Here is a 19,080-nt window from a genome sequence, read left to right as displayed (position 1 = left end):
TTCAAACACTATTAATAATAAAGCCTCAATAATAAAATAAAAGTGTAACTGTTCAGTCTGATGAAATGAAGATTTATTAAAGATTTGCAGGAGATTTAACAGACAGAAATGTACCAATGACACAGAAATACAACAAACAGCTTGGTATCAGTCTGTTTCCTTCTAATTCTACAATACAACTCATTTAAAAAGAGTCACACAACTACAAAGAGATGAAAAATAAGACGTGTCTTTCTTTAAAGGGATCTCCCCCTATTTTCATGATGATCTAAATGAAAAAAAAGTGGTACAGCTCCCTCATACTTTGACACACAGGGGTCTCATTGGAAAGAAGAGAGTCTCTAGTTTCAGATACAAGTGTCACAGTGATTCTAGGCCTTCCTGACACAAAGTTACAGAGGCTAGGATGGAAGGTTTTGATTTCCATCTAAGTTGTTTACCTGATAAACTGATTAATCTTATTGCTGTGGAACATGTTAGGAGCTAAATAACAACTGATGGTCATAGCCACATGTCTTGGCTTTCACCAAAAAAAATTTCAAGTCAAATGACCCAAAAATGGATTAAATTCTATAAAAATATTTTTCTACTGACATGTCCGTCCGGTCATGTGTTTCTTGTTTACTTGTTTACTGTATAACTTTGAATTAAAAGACTGCATGCTCAGTTTAAAAGGCCTAAAACAAAGAGAACCTCTCTGCCTAGAAATCTGCTGTGAAAAAAGGCCTGTATCCTGACACCCTGAGGCGTGAGAGTGTGAAAAAGTCGAGAATTGCGCAATAAACCCATTGCACAGCCATGTCTGCGCAGCTCAGGCATCAGAGACATGTCATGTTGCATACCGTTGGAATCGTCTCCTTATTGGCTAATGAGCTGTAAAGGTCCCGGATACTGGAGGAGCAATTGTCAGTCAAACAGAGAGTGTCCCACCTAGGATGGAGAGACATCATTGGCTTCTCAGCCGTCTATCTCTGCACTACAGGCGCCGATTGGCTCAAGTGATGGCTTGTTTGATTCGTTAGGCCCTGGACTACAAATCTGATGCAACAGTGTAGTTTTAGAAGCCTCGTGGGAGAAGTGAGAGCCGAAAAAAAGGACGGAGGTGAACTGCTGTTTCCAGTTTTCGGTCAGAAACGGAATATTTGCGAGGCAACCAAAGCGTTTTTGGAATAAAAGGCTTACAGCATCTAAAAGTAAGGGAACAACTGGTCTAGCGCCGCCTAGTTCAGTTCACTACCAATTTTGATTCAAATAGTATGATGGCTATAAATCATATTATGCTTTGTGAGTGGGCTTAATAAAATCTTGAGAGTCTAAGCTTTGATAGAAAAATAAGTTTAACTGTGTATTTAGATTTTGTAGCTTTTAATGCTTAAAAGCTACAACGAAGTTGCTGCAGCCTCATCCCCCAGTGGTAATTTTCCGTATTGTGCCGTGGACGGCACGGCGGTCACATAACAAAGAAAAATGTAATTGTATGAAAATGCTGTAGGATAAGAGGAATAAAACACTTGAGGACGTTCTGTTACAGGAATATAATCAGTTTCTGCAGGTGAAGTAAAGCACACCAAAGATTCTCTGATTCATTATAAACATTTGTTGAAGTAATTTGATGAAGCAGTTTTAGGTCAAACCAGAGAATCAGATGGAATGAGCTCGGACTGTACTCAAGTCAAACACAAATCACTAAATACTTTGAAATCCCGTTTATACAGACTGCTGAGGCATCTGTTCAGGATATTAACACTCGTTATTTCAGGAGGTCTGGGGTTCGGTTCGTTTTGCTGAGCGAGGTAGGCTTTAGAAATTGTCGTGGTCTGATTGATATAACAACAGAATGCAGTCCAGTAAAAACTGGGAATGTTAACACCTTTAATCTCTCTAGTTTGAATCTTCTATAGTTTGAAGGACCTTCAGATCTTTCCAAGTTGTTCCCTGTGTTCAGATGCCGTCCTGGTCGCTCCATTTAGAGTGTGATCTCATTTATTTGTTATTTATTTATTTTTAATATCTCCTTTTTTATAATATCTGTTTTTCCACCAACAGGCTACACACACACACACACACACACACACACACACACACAAACATGCCATAATTTCATGTGAATAAAACTTTGTTTACCTCCTTATGTTTTTTTTTATTATTATAATTTATTCATGAATGATCATCCTTATGAAATTTTTCCATGTTTTGAGTAAAATAAGCAGAAATGATTAAATATTATTTTGGATAACCACTGACTGATAAATGTCAAACATTACTCAGCATATCTCCAGGCCAAAGCAGACTGATGCAACTAAATTCATAAATAAGAGAGAGGAAACAAATATGATTTGAATATGAAAACACAACCTGTGTGTGTGTGTGTGTGTGTGTGTGTGTGTGTGTGTGTGTGTGTGTGTGTGTGTGTGTAAAGATTGTTGATAGAAGAAGAAGAGAAGATAAGATATTGTCCGCAAATGGACAAATGCATCTAACAAGTGTGAAATATTTACAAATGAGTAGCTTTTGTTTTTTCTGGAGGCCAAATGAATTGCAATGCCCAATGCTTGTGTGTGTGTGTGTGTGTGTGTGTGTGTGTGTGTGTGTGTGTGTGTGTGTGTGTGTGTGTGTGTGTGTGTGTGTGTGTGTGTGTTCGAATCAGCAACTTTCCTGTTAGAAACGTGTCAAAGCAGCATAAAAGTGTATCACTTTGTTGAGCTTCTTTTTCTTTTTCCTGTTTTTGTGCAAAATAATCTTAAAAATAATAAAACTCTGGTTAGTTTGATTCTCTTGCTATTAAAGCTTCTTATAAACAATATGCAAATATTATGTTAGAAAATGAAGAACATTAATCTCTGTTAATTCTCCTGCAGATCTTTAATAAAAACTTTACTGATTGCTGTGAATCTAATGGATTTCGTCGCTTCATTTCATCACACTGAACAGTGACACTTTCTGTACACAGCATTTATTAGTTTATTAGACATTTTGCTATTGTTTACAGAGAGAGTGTTTTGTGTGTGTGTGTGTGTGTGTGTGTGTGTGTGTGTGTGTGTGTGTGTGTGTGTGTGTGTGTGTGTGTGTGTGATTCATAAAATAATAATAATAATAATAATAATAAGAAGAAGAAGAAGAAGAAGAAGAAGAAGAAGAAGAAGAAGAATATTTATTACTATTATTATGAACGCGATTCACTAATGAGCAGGAAGCCATTCACAAATATTTCAAAAAATATTTGTGAAAATCTTTATATTTATTTGTGGATCATAGTGTATTTATTCAGAATTATCGAAACAATTCTGACCCCATACTGTTTGACTGTGTGTGTGTGTGTGTGTGTGTGTGTGTGTGTGTGTGTGTGTGTGTGTGTGTGTGTGTGTGTGTGTGTGTGTGTGTGTGTAGCATCATATCGGTAGAAATGCCCTCCGATAGGCAAAGGCATATGAAAAGTGTGAAGTATTTACAAATGTTTGGCTTTTTTTTTTCTGGAGCCCTAATGAAATGCAATGCCCAATTTGTGTGTGTGTTTATGTGTGAATGTGTGTGTGGGGTGGGGGGTGTGAGTGTGTGTTTTGGGTGCGTGTCTTAGTGGACATTTTATGTGTGCATTTTTGTGTCTGTATGTATGTTCATTGCACTGAAAAGGGGCCAAAAGTGTGACCTATTGCACCACTAAATGTGGCCGGGTCAAAATGAACCAAGCGGATCCAAAACGCAAACTATATAATGGTCTGAACACATAGTTCAACGAAAATAGACCAAATTAATTTTACTTGCAAAGTTCATAATTTGGAACAATCCTGGTAAATTTCAGGCAAATATGTGGAAGAAAACCAAAGTTATGACACATTAAATCCTTCCAGTCGCGTCAAAAAAACCCAGGGAAAATAGGAAGGTTAATAAAACTTCACCGTTTACTGTGAACATGGAGTATTTTATCTCCTCATGTCACATCATCGCATTCTCAGTATGGTGTGTGTTAAGACCACAGACCAGTGGAAACTCACAGCAGTAGCTTTGAGAAACTTACAAACTGCTGCATGATGTTTATTGCAGTTTGGAGGTGTGAATTGAGTTGGGGCTAGAAGACATTAGAGCTTGAAGAACATTTGTACAACAATTAATACACAGTGACCTTCAGCAATAGATTATTCCAGGTTGATTTTTCTGCGGCTTTAGGTGTAGTTAAGAGAAGCTTTGAGTCTCTGTGAACATTTATTGTGTTATTACAGGAAAATAATCCACAACTGTGTGGTGTGATGCACGTGAAGTGAAGCCGAATTATTCTAACCACCATGAAAGTGATTATTTCTCATAACAGCACATCCACAGGTGTTCTATTCCTCTTATACCAGAACCATGGCCTTGGTTCAATTTCCAGGTAGAGAACTAACCCAGTCACTGAGGGGTTAGTGCTGTGCCCAAGCATGTAGATAATGGAAGGTTTCTGTAATGAAGTGTGTCCTGTGTAAAACCTGTTTAAAAGCATATCTGTGTATGAGATGATCTGCAATAGTGACCACAAAAAGGGATCAGCTGAAGGACAACAACAACTGAATGTAGTTTCACATCATACACTTTATTTGTTTATAATTAACTTTAACCTTGTTGAATGTCTGTGAAACCTTTCAGCAGCTCCAGCATAACCAGCTGTGTTGTGTATGTTGGTGTCAGTACAGTCTCTGGATACTGAGGCTGATGGCATGGGGAAGAAGCTGTTACTGTGAGGGTCTGATGGTTTCATTTCCAGAGGGTGAAGATTTTGCATGAGGGTCGTCCACCATCTGCTACTGATATCTTTGCAGCTGCATGATTTGGTGTAAAAGTTTTGTACACTGAGAGACACACATTCCTCACACACACACACACATACACCCATTTATCTCACTCTCATCACACTCCTCATCTCACACTCTTCCTCATCACACTCCTCATCTCACACTCTTCCTCATCACACACTCCTCCACCGTGTGTCAGGATGAAGCTTCTCGCTCTGGTGCTCCTGCTCTACTCTTTCTCCTCACTGACCCTGATGGAGGTTGTTTTTATTAATAATTAAGGAGTGTTTATTAATATATACAATGTTATCCCATTATATTCCTTAACAACATAATGAAATCAACAGGTTAAATGTGCAGTATGCTCATATATATAGCCGGTACGATGTGTGTACAATATGTACAATTAACAACCAGATAATGGAATCAGCAAATGAATATGTGCTCATACGTGTCAGTACACACAGTGTACTATTGGGCCTCCTTTCAGTAGCACTACACATTATATTCAGTATGTATTTATATATGTATATGTGTAAATATATGTAAATATATTATATATAAAATACTATAAGGTGCAGATTGTACAGGTACAGAAGTGTGCATCGGATGGTATCTAGTGGTAGTCAATGGATTATGGCATTGAATGCAGTGTGTATGTAAAGTCCAGTGTGTCTACTGCAGTGTGAGTGTGTAGTCCAGTGGATAGTCCGAAGTTAGGTGCAGGACTATCCACTGGACTACACATTCACACTGCACTAGACACACTGTGTAATCATGTTTTATTAATATTACTTTTTACATTTATTTCCCTACTAATAAAATTTCAAAGGAACACTTGTTAGTAGGCAGTACTGATTGTCTCCTACCCAAAACCCAACACCATCGAGGGCTGTCTCACTGTTATCCCACTATATTCCTATAATAATCACCAGCATCTATCTGACCTCACTCAGTCTGCTCCAGCTGATGGAGTCACACCAATGGGCCTTTATCCAGGTTAAAGCAGCTCTTTGAGCCCCTCATAATGTATCTGCTGAAAGGAGACCATCAGGGTGGAAATAGTTATTACACACTACAGCTATATTAAAAATACCGTTTTCAACAATACCTAATGTAGATTTTCACCGTAAAATATCTGCTATAAAAAGATCTAAAGGTTCTTACCCTCCAACACCACAAGACTTTTGTCAGGGAGTGTATATGGTCTTTTAATTGAAAATATCTTTCATATGAAATGAACATTATTCTGCGTTCCCAGTTCACTAGCTCCCCTCACTAGCTCCCCCTACTGGACTGAATCCCACAAACACAGACTTGTCAGATGAGATGATCATATTTTTAACCATCTTTATTAAATATAAATGTTTCATATGTTCTCAGAACCCTGAGTTCTTACAGCAACAGGCATCCTGAGATCACTGAACACTCGACATGTGTCACAGTTGCACACAGAATAACTCCATTCAATTACTCATTACATCATAATTACATACATACTTAATAACATTACATACATAATTCATGCAGTTACATCTGGTGGAAGCTGCTTCAGAGTTTCAGGGTGAATAATTATGCATCTGTTACAATATTTACTTGTATAGAATTATTTATAGTATATTGAGAGAAAGAGAGAGAGTGAAGCAACCAAGAAGCTGATTTTATGATCCTTATGAAATGCTTTGCTATTATGTGATATTTTGTGCAGATTCATGACACATAATTCGGATTATAAATCGGTTTCATATCTGATTTGTACTTGACTTGGATCTGTGAGGTCCACATGGTAATTATCAAGGTCTAAACCAGGGAACACATAAAAAGATATCCCCTTTTTTATACATCCCACGTCACTATACAGATCAGACAGTCGTCTATTCAGGTTGTTAATGTCGGGGTGCCTGAGATTAAATTTGTCTAGCTCAGCTAAGTAGGTCTTCTCTATGATCTTCTTATAATCTGTTTTATTCCTGCAATAGTAAGCGCTCCAAAAATGACTGGGAATGTTAATTCCTTTTTGATTTACTTCTCCATCTCTTGTTATGTTTATCCAGTTCTTCCCTGGGACGACTCCGGTCACAATGTACGCCTTGTTATTTTGGTCGAGTCTGCAGCTTTGATGTATTTCATTAAGCATCGGTTCCTCCACTTGTGCAGCCCATTCTTGGTTGCTGTCCGCTGTTTGTGGAGCTACGTTAGTTAAAGTGAAGGTGGAATCTGCTTGATCCTGATTAGCAGCAAACTGGTATGGAAACACGTGACCTCTAGTAAACCCTGTACCTGTATAATCAGAGCTCACGGCCTGGTTAACTATCTTTCCTGCTTCTCTCGGGGAATCAATCATCTCTTTCAAGTCTTCATATTCTTCAATATTTTCCAGCTGTTATAAAGGAGAAATGAAAGAGTAGTGAATTAAACACAAAGATGTTAATCAGCTCACTCAACACACACTTCATGATAAATAAAACACGTTACACATGTTAATGAATCAATAATGAAATATTTAAACACACCGACTGACCTGAGGTTCAATTTTCCACTCATCGCTGCGTTTAGTCATATTTTTCCCTGAGAATGTGTAAGCCGAGTAAATAGGGATCCTCCTCTCAGTGTCGTACACGGTGGCAAACCTGTATTTGTTGTTCCAGCGCTGACAGATCGTCTTATACTGACGTCCAGTGAAAATAGTGGGGATGATGATGTCACTTGTTTTTTTCGGGTCCTGGACAAAGAAGTTAGGACAGGATAGTTTAAAAGAATTAACAACCTCCGTCAGGGTCAGTGAGGAGAAAGAGGAGAGCAGGAGCACCAGAGCGAGGAGCTGCATCCTGACACACGGTGAAGGAGTGTGTGATGAGGAAGAGTATGATGAGGAGTGTGAGATGATGGATATCAGAAATCTATTTGAGGACAAGAGGAACATGAACACAAATAAAGACTCAAATTCATCATCTGAACCTGTTCATCTATCTGCAACTGCACTAAAGATTGTTAAAATATTATCAGAAGTGTCGTGTGTTAAATGTCTAAAAGAGAGAAAAAGTTTCTCACCACAAGCTGCTGGAAACTGATGTTGAAGTTCAGTAGATGAAGTGAGATGAACACAGGAGATCTTATTTTAGTGAGCTTTAACTGTAGAAGAACCGACTGGTCTCTCGCTCTCCTGCTCTCAGATACTCACCTTTTTATAACACTGCAGTCACGTGGTAGCTTTCCATCGCCTTTCTGAAGAAACCGTTATCTTTGTTTTGGCACTTTCTACAAAATCTTTTGTAATCACTTTTCTGTTTTCTCTTTCAGTAAGTAGAACTAAAATTTAAAGCCTTTCACAGTAACACTCTGGAGCATGTCCAACTTTAGTTAATTAATAACGGAATCTCTCTCTCTCTCTCTCTCTCTCTCTCTCTCTCTCTCTCTCTCTCTCTCTTACAGCTCTATAGTGACTGTATTTTTGTAGGAGTTCATTAATTTGTTAAAATCACTGTGTGATCTGTACGATTACATCAGTTATATGTATCACTCATACATACACTAGTGCTCATGGATGTGGTAGCTCAGTGTTAAGGTGCTGGATTGCTGATCACAAGGTCATGAGTTCAAATCCCAGGTCCATCAAGCTGCCACTGAGCAATGCACTTAATCCTCAATTGCTCAGTTGTGTAAATTGAGAAATAATTTGTAAGTCACTGTAGATAAGGCAGTCTGCTAAACGACTGTATAATAGTTAGTTAGTTGATATAACCATTGACTGATTGTGAGTTGAAGCTCTGTATCTGAGAACTCTTCTGCTATTTTGTCCCATGAAGATTTCTGCTTTCCTTAGAACAACACTCCTCATCTCACACTCTTCCTCATCACACACTCCTCCACCGTGTATCAGGATGAAGCTTCTCGCTCTGGTGCTCCTGCTCTCCACTTTCTCCTCACTGACTGACCCTGATGGAGATTTCCAAAAGTCTGGTTCCATGTTCTTCATCCGAAGCCCAAATGTAAAACATGTCATCACACCGACTGTTTTCAAAGGCTATCAGTATAAGCAGATTTATCGGTGCCTGAACAACACATACAAATTTGCTACGCTGTATGACACGAACAATAGGATCCCCGTCTACTCAGCCTACACGTTCTCAGGGGAAAAACAGACGGTTCGGAACGAAGTGTGGAAAAATGAACCACTGGTAAGTGAAGTGTTTGATACGCAGAGTTTGACTGTTCTAAAGAAAAACTCAGTTGTAAGACGATTCAGTTGTTTTGAATGAGTCACTCAGTTGTAAGAATCAGTCACTGAGTCAATTCATTATTTCATCTCATTTCCTGCTTCACAATGCAGTGTTCAGTTCATGAGTTAAACATCACTGAAATCCTTTTTTCACAAACTCTCTTTGACTCCAGTAAATAACGTATTTATGAGTTTTCACTGACTGAAACCTCCTTTGTCTCTCTTCATAACAGTGATAACGCAGTGATAACAGTCATAATGCCATGCTTTTGGCCCTACTGAGGCATCGCTTCATGAAGATGTCCTCAATCGAGGGGAGAGGGTCACCGATGATCTTTACGGCTGCATTTACTATCCTCTGAAGGGTCTTTTCGATCAGCTGCACTGCAGTTCCCGTGCCATACAGTGATGCAGTTCATCAACACGCTCTCAATGGTTCCTCTGTAGAAGGTGGTGAGGATGGGTGGAGGGAGACATGCTCTCTTCAGGTGGTGTAGAAAGTGCAGCCGCTGATGTGCCTTCTTGGAGAGTGACAGTGTGTTGGTGGATCAAAGTGATATGCACCCCCAGGAATTTTGTACTGCCAACCCTCTCAACAGTTGTGTTATTGATGGTCAGTGGACGGTGCTCAGTGGAGTTTCTCCTGAAGTCCATCACAACCTCCTTTGCCTTTTCTACATTACGGGACAGGTTATTTATTTCACACCATTTACCCAGCTGAGCCACTTCCTCTCTGAAGTGTTTCATCGTTTTTGCTGATGAGACTGATCACAGTTGTGTCATCAGCAAACTTGACGATGCGATTAGAGCTGAACTTTGCAGTGCAGTTGTGTATTTATTTATATATAAACTACAAGTAAATAATTATATATTTTACATTTTAATATATATATGTATATATATATATTATATATATATATATATATATATATATATATATATATATATATATATATATATATTTGTTTGAAATGTGTTCATACATAAGGCCATATTTTAAACAATTATTTAAAAATCAGAGTTAAATATCACACTGAACTCTGACTTTTCATTTCACTGTAAAAATTATTAAGGGTAGATTTTTTATTATGTTTTGTTTTATAATAATAATAATAATAATAATAATAATAATAATAATAATAATAATAATAATAATAATAATAATAATAATAATAATAATAATGCAACTCTGGCAGCTGCATTTTGGACTAACTGTAACCTATTTATTAAAGATGCAGGACAACCACCTAGTAATGCATTACAATAGTCCAGTCTAGAGGTCATGAAGGCATGAACTAGCTTCTCAGCATCAGATACAGAAATGATGTTTCTCAGCTTTGCAACAAGGTGGGAAAAGGCTTGTAATAAACTCTTGTGTGATCATATTTTCTGTTTTCTCTTTCGGGAAATACTGAAACTAAAATTTGAACACCCAGGAACACTGAGGAGCATGTCCAACAGTCATTTCAGGAGAACTTTAGATAATTAATGTCCTGTCTTTCACACTCCTCCAACACCAATCTGCTCATTTGCTTATAAAATAGATATTAGTAGATTCCCTAAACTCCAGTTTTCAGTATGAAGTCTTTGCTTTTCACTCTTCAGTGTACATCAGTTTGTCCTTCTCTCTTTTCCTTTGTGTTGGTGTCCTGGTCACATTTCAACAGCTCATGAACAGAATCTCCACCTTCACACAAATTCCTGTCTGTGTGGATGACTTTATTATTTATAAGCTGTGAGGTTGAGTGGTATCTCAGCTGTTAAGACTCTGGGTTACTGATTGGAAGGTCATGAGGTCAAATCCCAGCACTACAATGCTGCCATTGTTGGACTCCTGATAAATGCCCTTAATTCTAAACTGCTCAGCCTTTTTTCTGAAACTGTAAAATATTCCATATATAATCCAATAATCCAAATTGTCCCATAACAACACATCCACAAGTGTGTTATTCCTCTTACACTATAACAACTCAGTGTTGTATAGTTTAAAAAGTTTCTGAATGACCATCAGACACTTTATCTGTTTATAATTACAGTTCTGTTGTGGAATGTTTGTGAAACACTGAGAGACTTGGCAGTGCTGATGTGTGTACGGTCTTAGTTTCATTATTAACCCCACTGTAACATGTGACCAGTGTACGTGACAGTAGTGTTATAAAAAGGTGAGTATCTGAGACAGGAGAGCGAGAGACCAGCCGGATCTCTGTACAAAGATCTCCTCCTGTGATCATCTCACATCTTCTACTGAACTCCTACATCAAGTTCCAGCAGCTTTTGGTGAGAAAATCTCTCTCTCTCTCTCTCTCTCTCTCTCTCTCTCTCTCTCTCTCTCTCTCTCTCTCTCTCTTTCTCTTATTTTGGGGGAAAAATTCAATTCTATCTGATTGTCTTGTTTAAATAACATTAACAAAGGTCCAGATTCGAAACCAAGTTTTACTTCAACTAGCAGACTGAAGAGTTTCCTAACTTAGAACAGGACCAGAAAACACCACAAACACCCGACTGTCTGAATATGAAACTGACTTTACTGCAGGACGAAGCAGCAGCTTGTAGCTCAACGGTCTGCGTTCATGATAATCACAATATTCACTTTACTCATCAATATTACTCTATATTACATTACTTCACTTTACTCATCAATATTACTCTATATTACATTACTTCACTTTACTCATCAATATTACTCTATATTACATTACTTCACTTTACTCATCAATATTACTCTATATTACATTACTTCAAGTGCTAATAGTAAATGCAGTAAATAAATCAAACATTTGTGTTGTGGTTCTTCTGTTCATCTTTAGGACTTCAGGTAGATTTCTGCTCTCCATCATCTGGTACAAACCTCACACATTCCTCATCACACACTCATCTCACACACTCTTTATCTCACTCTCATCACATTCCTCATCTCACACTCTTCCTCATCACACACTCCTTATTTCACTCATCACACTCCTCATCTCACACTCTTCCTCATCACACACTCCTCCACCGTGTGTCAGGATGAAGCTTCTCGCTCTGGTGCTCCTGCTCTCCACTTTCTCCTCACTGACCCTGACAGAGGTTGTGGTAGATTTTCAAAATTCTTCTTGTTCCATGTTCTTCATCTCAAATGGTACACAAATCATCACCCCGACTGTTTTCAAAGACTCTCAGTATAAGCAGATTTGTCAGCGCCTGAACAACACATACACATTTGCTACGCTGTATAACACGATTCATAGGATCCCCGTCTACTCAGCCTACACGTTCTCAAAGAGAATTAAGACAGTTCGGAACGAAGTGTGGAAAAATTAACCACAGGTAAGTGAAGTGTTTGACATGCAGAGTTTGACTGTTCTAAAGAAAAACTCTAGCAAATCATTACATATAATTTTATTTGCAAACGATTCAGTTGTTTTTGAATGAGTCACTCAGTAAGAATCAGTCACTGAGTCAATTCATTATTTCATCTAATTTCCTGCTTCATAATGCAGTGTTCAGTTCATGAGTTAAACATCACTGAAAACCTTTTTTCACAAACCCTCTTTGACTGCGACTCCAGTAAATAACGTATTTATGAGTTTTCACTGTGTCGTAACTCAGAGCCGGTCTCCAATCCGACACATCACAGGGTGTCCTCTTCTCTTAGACCTTTTGGTTACTAAAAACTGTTAATTTTTAATTATTAATAATTACTACAAAGAACACTGAGAAAACTCCTCTGACCTGGATGAGAATGAGCAAACTTCTTTATTGTGGTCAAACAGCCAACACATTTTAAGAGAAATTGCCAAATTGAAAGTAACAAATGAAAACCCCCAAAAAGAGCATATCATGCAAAATCAATCAAGAAAAACAAGAACTCTCGTGACGTCCTTGCAAAAATCAAAACACCCACCTTGACCCCACACACACACACACACACACACACACACCACACACGCACACACACCACACACGCACACAGGCACACCACACGCACACTCAGACACACATATGCACGTGCACACACACCACACACGCACACAGGCACACACACATACGTGCGCGCGGGGCTGCCTCCTTAACCTGGCCAGAAGAATTTGATACCCATGCCTTCACCCCCGATCTTCTCAATATATACCCTGGCACTCCTAGCCTCCTCTTTGGTTCCCAGTATTTCTTGGAGTCCCAGGTGCCATATCACCTTATTTATCGGCATCACCTCCTATGTTTTCTAAATACACTGACCTAATTTCCCCTTATTTCCCATTACCTTTTCCCCATATGCCCATGTATGGATTTTCCTCCCCTTAGTTCTCAGGGCCTAAGTCTGTGAACCAATGTCTTTTCCATTCTACATAAGTTATCGCTATGAGCTAAGGTCTGGGAACCATGGTCTTTTCCATTCTACATAAGTTTGTATTTGTTATTACAAATGTGCTCAGACTGACTAGGCCTGACAGCCTCGAATCTGGTTACTTTTACTATGTTTATGATTACAATAAATATCTTTGGCCTACAACATCGCCTACATACAGTATGTTTTATGACAGCAATTGTAATATTTTGCAAGGCCTTACTTTGGTTATAGTATTGTAAGGAATAATATTTTAATTATTTAAAAGTATATATAGATGTATAGATAGATATATATAGATTTCAAAGTATTTAGTGATATGTGTTTGACTTGAGTACAGTCCGAGCTCGTTCCATCTGATTCTCTGGTTTGACCTAAAACTGCTTCATCAAATTACTTCAACAAATGTTTATAATGAATCAGAGAATCTTTGGTGTGCTTTACTTCACCTGCAGAAACTGATTATATTCCTGTAACAGAACGTCCTCAAGTGTTTTATTCCTCTTATCCTACAGCATTTTCTTACATTTACACTTTTTTTTCATCTCTTTGTAGTTGTTTTGACTGTTTTTAAATGAGTTGTGTTGTAGAATTAGAAGGAAACAGACTGATACCAAGCTGTTTGTTGTATTTCTGTATCATTGGTACATTTCTGTCTGTTAAATCTCCAGCAGATCTTTAATAAATCTTCATTACATCAGACTGAACAGTGACACTTTCTGTACACAGGCTTTATTATTAGTAGTGCTTGAATGTCCAGCAGGTGGCAATATTTCACTATTGTGTACAGAGAGAGCTGTTTGTGTGTGTCTGTGCACTTTATAGAAACATTACCTAAATATAGGTAACAACTGTTCTACTACTATTAATATTAGCAACAACAATAATAAAAGTTAAATTGGTTACATTAAAAAAAACCTACTTAGTTTATTTATACATAATATTGTCACGATGTGACATGGTGAGACAAAAGGCAAGAGAGGATCCAATTGCAGTTAGAACTTTTACTGAACCAAAACAAGAAACAAACAGATAGGCAGGCAAAACAGGTCAGGACACTGAACAGGAGCAGAGAGCAGCATACACCAACAACGACCAACACCAAGGAAGTGAACAGACAGAGTAAATGTAGTAAACAGGAACCAATCACAAAGCAGAGACAATCAGAGACAAAGACAAAACACCTGTGGAAGAGATGGAATGCAATTAGTGTCCATGGTAAGCAATGAGTGGGCGGAGCAAACAATTAACAGGGCAAGGCAGCAGACAGACAAAAAGGAAAACACAGACGGATTCATTACAAATATATATAGACTGACATTTTAATATTATATTTAAAATGATTTCTTTTTAGTTTTCTGTATAGTCTGTGATATAAATCATTTTTATATTGAAAGACCTGCAGATCTTTCAAAGATGGAGCTGCCATGTTTGTTTGTTTTTACTTCTACACTTAATCAAATAAGATTTTTCAAGTGGACACAAACATTTTAAAACCAACAGTCATTTCAGGAGAACTTTAGATAATTAATGTCCTGTCTTTGACACTCCTCGAACACTAATCTGTTTGTTTGCTTAGACAAGTTTGCTTTTACATGGAAAAGAGATATTAGTAGATTTCCTAAACTCCAGTTTTCAGTATGAGGTCTTTGCTTTTCACTCTTCAGTGTACATCAGTTTTCTACAGTATGTCTGCTTACGTCGTGCCTGCTTACGTCGTGCCTGCTCATGACATAGAGCCTTCAGCAGTCATAGACATTGTTCCAGAGTCTTCAGCCACCAGATCAGAGTCTACAGTTGTCATGAGTTAAATATACACATACAATATATATATGTGTGTGTGTGTGTGTGTGTGTGTGTGTGTGTGTGTGTGTGTGTGTGTGTGTATAGTATATGTATATGGGACAATGGTGGTTGTCTTGAGACACATAGGAAGCACTACTCAGGGAAATGTTGAAGTTGTCAGGAAAGACATCCGCTAGCTGTTGTGAGCATTCCCTGAGCACCCTGCTGGGAATTGCTTCTCTAATAGCTCGGGACAGTTTGGCCCTTGCTGTTCGTAAGGCTGCCCTGTCCCCTGTTCCGAAGGCTAGATCTCTAGTCTAGCTCTAGTCTCTAGTCTGGTGGGTTTCCTTAGGAGTCGAAAAACTCTGAGTGTTGTACCAGTGTTCACCCAGCATGTGTGTCAGATGTGTGACACTGCAGATTGCAGACTTGGCCTCTGTTGAATGCTTCTCTGTGACTTTCCGAGCAGTGCAGTGTGTGTAAACCTATTCCACAGAAATCTAAAAATATGCAAATTATCCTAAATCTGTACAAACAAATAAAGAGTACACTGCTCTTAATGCTCCTTCTGTAAAAGGAAGCAATTAACATATAATTCTTATTACCATTTATTAGCTGAGAGTGTGTTTGTGTCACACAAGACTTTTTAACATCTACAACATTATTCCTAAAGAACTTTTAGGCTACATCTCTGTAAACAAATGACAGCATTACTTTTTATGACTTTTAACATACACCTGTACAAACAAATAATAAACTTTATTTTTTATGAACTTGAGCTCTTGATCTTCATGATCTCCTCCTGTGATCATCTCACAAATTTATGATAGCTGTCACAACCTCTGACCTTCAGGGGTAATAAAACTGTCAACATTAATTTGATGAATGGTGTATTGTATTGTATATTTGTCTGAATATGAAATTGATGTTACTGCAGTAAGAGTAAGAAGCAGCAGCTTGCTGGTAAATCTCAGAAAACACACATACACAAGTGTGTTATTCATCTTACACCAGAAAAACTCATCAATATTTCCCATTTAAATATTTACTGAATGACCATCATACACTTCTGTTTATAATAACGTTTCTGTTGTAGAACGTCTGTGAAACATTATAGCATCTTCAGCATAAATAACTTTCTTCACCTGAAATAACATTCTTCACTTTTTTTTTTCTTTATTGATTTTAACCAGAAAAAAAGTTAGGGTTAGGGTTAGTTTCATCTTCAACCCCACTGTAACACGTGACCAGTGTACGTGACAGCAGTGTTATAAAAAGGCGAGTATCTGAGACAGGAGAGCGAGAGACCAGCCGGTTCTTCTACAGATAAAGGTCTCTGTACAAAGATCTCCTCCTGTGATCATCTCACATCTTCTACTGAACTCCAACATCAAGTTAAAGCAGCTTGTGGTGAGAAAATCTTATTCTCTCTCTCTCTCTCTCTCTCTCTCTCTCTCTCTCTCTCTCTCTCTCTCTCTCACACACACACACACACACACACACACACACACACACACACACACACACACACACACAAACACACACACACAGCTCTGTACTGTCTGTATCTTTGTCACTACAGAATGTAATAATTTAATTTGTTAAAATCACATAGATAGATAGATAGATAGATAGATAGATAGATAGATAGATAGATAGATAGATAGATAGATAGATAGATAGATAGATAGATAGATAGATAGATTAACTGATTGATTTATTGTGGGTTGAATCACTGTATCTGTATTTTCTATTATTTTGTCCATTGTAGATTTCTACCCTCCTGAGATCAACTTCTCTCACACTCACTCATCAAACTCTTCCTCATCACACACTCCTGATCACACACTCCTCACACACTCATCACACTCATCACGCACTCTTCACACACTTATCATCACACACTCCTGATCACACACTCCTCACATTCTTCCTCACACACTCCACACACTCCCCCACCGTGTGTCAGGATGAAGCTCCTCTCACTGGTGCTCCTGCTCTCCTCTTTCTCCTCACTGACCGTGATGGAGGTTGTTAATTCTTTTAATGAGTCATGTAGTGACTTCTTCATCCATAATGAAAATGACATCATCATCCCCACTATCTTCCCTGGATGTCAGTATACCATGATTTGCCAGCGCTTGGAAAACAAATCCATGTTTGCCACCGTGTATGACGCTGTGAGGAGGATCCCTGTTTACTCGGCCTACACACTCTCAGGGAAAAATGAGACTAACCTCAGCGATGAGTGGAAAATTGAACCACAGGTCAGTCAGTGTGTTTATTTCATTACTGATTCATTAACATGTGTTATATTTAAGTAATGAACTAAAGACTAGACACTGTTAGTGCAGTAAAACACAGTGGACACAGAGAGCAGCAAGTTAATACGATAGATAAATGTGTCACACTGGTTTATATAGTTTTTTATTTATCATGAAGAGTGTGTTGAGTGAGCTGATTAACATCTTTGTGTTTAATTCACTACTCTTTCATTTCTTCTCTGTAACAGCTGGAAAATATTGAAGAATATAGAAACTTGACAGAGATGATTGTATCCCCGAGTGAAGCAGGAAAGATATTTAACCAGGCCGTCGATTCTGATTATAAAGGTACAGGGTTTACTAGAGGTCAAGTGTTTCCATATCAGTTTGCTGCTGATCAGGAACAAGCAAATTCCACCTTCACTTTAACTAATGCAGCTCCACAATACAATGACAGCAAACAAAAATGGGCCGATCAAGTGGAGAAAGCGATGCTTAATGAAATAAAACAAGACTGCAACCTCGACCAAAATCACCGGGCGTACATTGTGACCGGGGTCGTCCCAGGGAAGAACTGGATATCCATAACAAGAGACGGAGAACAATATGAGGAAGGAATTAACATTCCCAGTCATTTTTGGAGCGCTTACTGTTGTACCAATAACAAACGACAACTCGTAGCAGGGGCCTACATCACTAAGCAGGAGAGCTTTAATCTCAGACGCCCCAACATTCACCACCTGAATACTGAGCTCACTAAACTGTATAATAAGAAGATACGTTTTAATGTGTTTCCAGGAATAGACTGTAAAAAACGTAAAAAATAAAGCTGATTAAATCTTATGCAGCAAAAAACAATGAAAATTCTCTATTATCAAAAAAATTATTATTTTTAAATGTAGTAATTTGAGGCCTTTATTTACGTCTGCTTTCACACTCAGCCAGCGCACGTCACAGAGAACTGTACAGGAAGTCGACATCTAGATTACTGACAATAACATATCAGTTCTAATGAGGAAGCTAGGCTAGTGCGTTATTATGGTTAGTTATGTGTGTGTGTGTGTGTGTGTGTGTGTGTGTGTGTGTGTGTGTGTGTGTGTGTGTGTGTGTGTGTGTGTGTGTGTGTGTGTGTGTGTGTGTGTGTGTGTGTGTGTGTGTGTGTGTGTGTGTGTGCTAGAATCAACTTTCCTGTTAGAAACGTGTCAAAGCAGCGTAACAATATATCACTTTGTTGAGCTTCTTTTTCTTTATCTCTTTTGTGCAAAATCAACTTAAAAATAATAAAAGTCTGGTTAGTTTGATTCTCTTGCTATTAAAGCTTTTTATAAATTATATGCAAATATTATGTTAAAAACCTGAAGTACATTTATCTCTGTTAATTCTCCTGCAGATCTTTAATAAAACTTCACTATTTGCTGTGAAACTAATGGATTTTGTCGCTTCATTTCATCACACTGAACAGTGACACCTTCTGTACACAGCATTTATTAGTAGTGTCGTAGTGAACCAGCAGGTGGCGACATTTCACTGTGTACAGAGAGAGCGTTTTTTGTGTGTGTGTGTGTGTGTGTGTGTGTGTGTGTGTGTGTGTGTGTGTGTGTGTGTGTGTGTGTGTGTGTGTCTGTGTGTGTGTCTGTGTTTTTGTTTGTGTGTGTGTGCTTCATAAGTAATAATAATAATAATAATAATAATAATAATAATAATAATAATAAGTGCATTTAA

The 19,080-nt window shown here is 38.1% G+C and overlaps 2 protein-coding genes across 2 annotated transcripts; one reads left to right on the top strand and one right to left on the bottom strand.

The window, feature by feature from the left end:
- Positions 1–6,099: 6,099 nt before the first annotated feature.
- On the bottom strand, positions 6,100–8,730 carry LOC113663323 (endonuclease domain-containing 1 protein-like). Its single transcript, XM_027178541.2, has 4 exons — positions 8,607–8,730; positions 7,815–7,939; positions 7,285–7,485; positions 6,100–7,143 (listed from the first exon to the last, which is right to left on the bottom strand). The coding sequence occupies exons 1-4, from the start codon at positions 8,728–8,730 to the stop codon at positions 6,493–6,495; spliced, it is 1,101 nt and encodes a 366-aa protein (XP_027034342.2). The 3' UTR covers positions 6,100–6,492.
- A 7,631-nt stretch (positions 8,731–16,361) lies between these two features.
- On the top strand, positions 16,362–18,509 carry LOC113663324 (endonuclease domain-containing 1 protein-like). The gene is made up of 3 exons (XM_027178542.2): positions 16,362–16,504; positions 16,866–17,361; positions 17,607–18,509. Exons 2-3 carry the CDS (start codon positions 17,065–17,067, stop codon positions 18,183–18,185), a joined length of 876 nt encoding a protein of 291 aa, XP_027034343.2. The 5' UTR covers positions 16,362–16,504; positions 16,866–17,064; the 3' UTR covers positions 18,186–18,509.
- The last annotated feature ends 571 nt before the right edge of the window (positions 18,510–19,080 follow it).

This window comes from Tachysurus fulvidraco, chromosome 5 (assembly GCF_022655615.1).
Source record: "Tachysurus fulvidraco isolate hzauxx_2018 chromosome 5, HZAU_PFXX_2.0, whole genome shotgun sequence".
In the NCBI taxonomy this organism is placed as follows: domain Eukaryota; kingdom Metazoa; phylum Chordata; class Actinopteri; order Siluriformes; family Bagridae; genus Tachysurus; species Tachysurus fulvidraco.
The sequence above is the reverse complement of the archived record's forward strand: the minus strand, read 5'-3'. Positions and strand labels throughout refer to the sequence as shown.

What these genes read in the sequence shown, in the direction of transcription:
- LOC113663323 (XM_027178541.2), bottom strand. Translation starts at nt 8,730, where the DNA reads ATGGAACCAGACTTTTGGAAATCTCCATCAGGGTCAGTCAGTGAGGAG. An exon ending in AGTGTGTGATGAGGAAGAGT is followed by an intron (nt 7,940 to 8,606) that starts GTGAGATGAGGA and finishes TAAAAAGGTGAG; the next exon opens with TATCTGAGAGCAGGAGAGCG. An exon ending in TCAGTTTCCAGCAGCTTGTG is followed by an intron (nt 7,486 to 7,814) that starts GTGAGAAACTTT and finishes TTCTTTGTCCAG; the next exon opens with GACCCGAAAAAAACAAGTGA.
- LOC113663324 (XM_027178542.2), top strand. Translation starts at nt 17,065, where the DNA reads ATGAAGCTCCTCTCACTGGTGCTCCTGCTCTCCTCTTTCTCCTCACTG. An exon ending in AGTGGAAAATTGAACCACAG is followed by an intron (nt 17,362 to 17,606) that starts GTCAGTCAGTGT and finishes TCTCTGTAACAG; the next exon opens with CTGGAAAATATTGAAGAATA.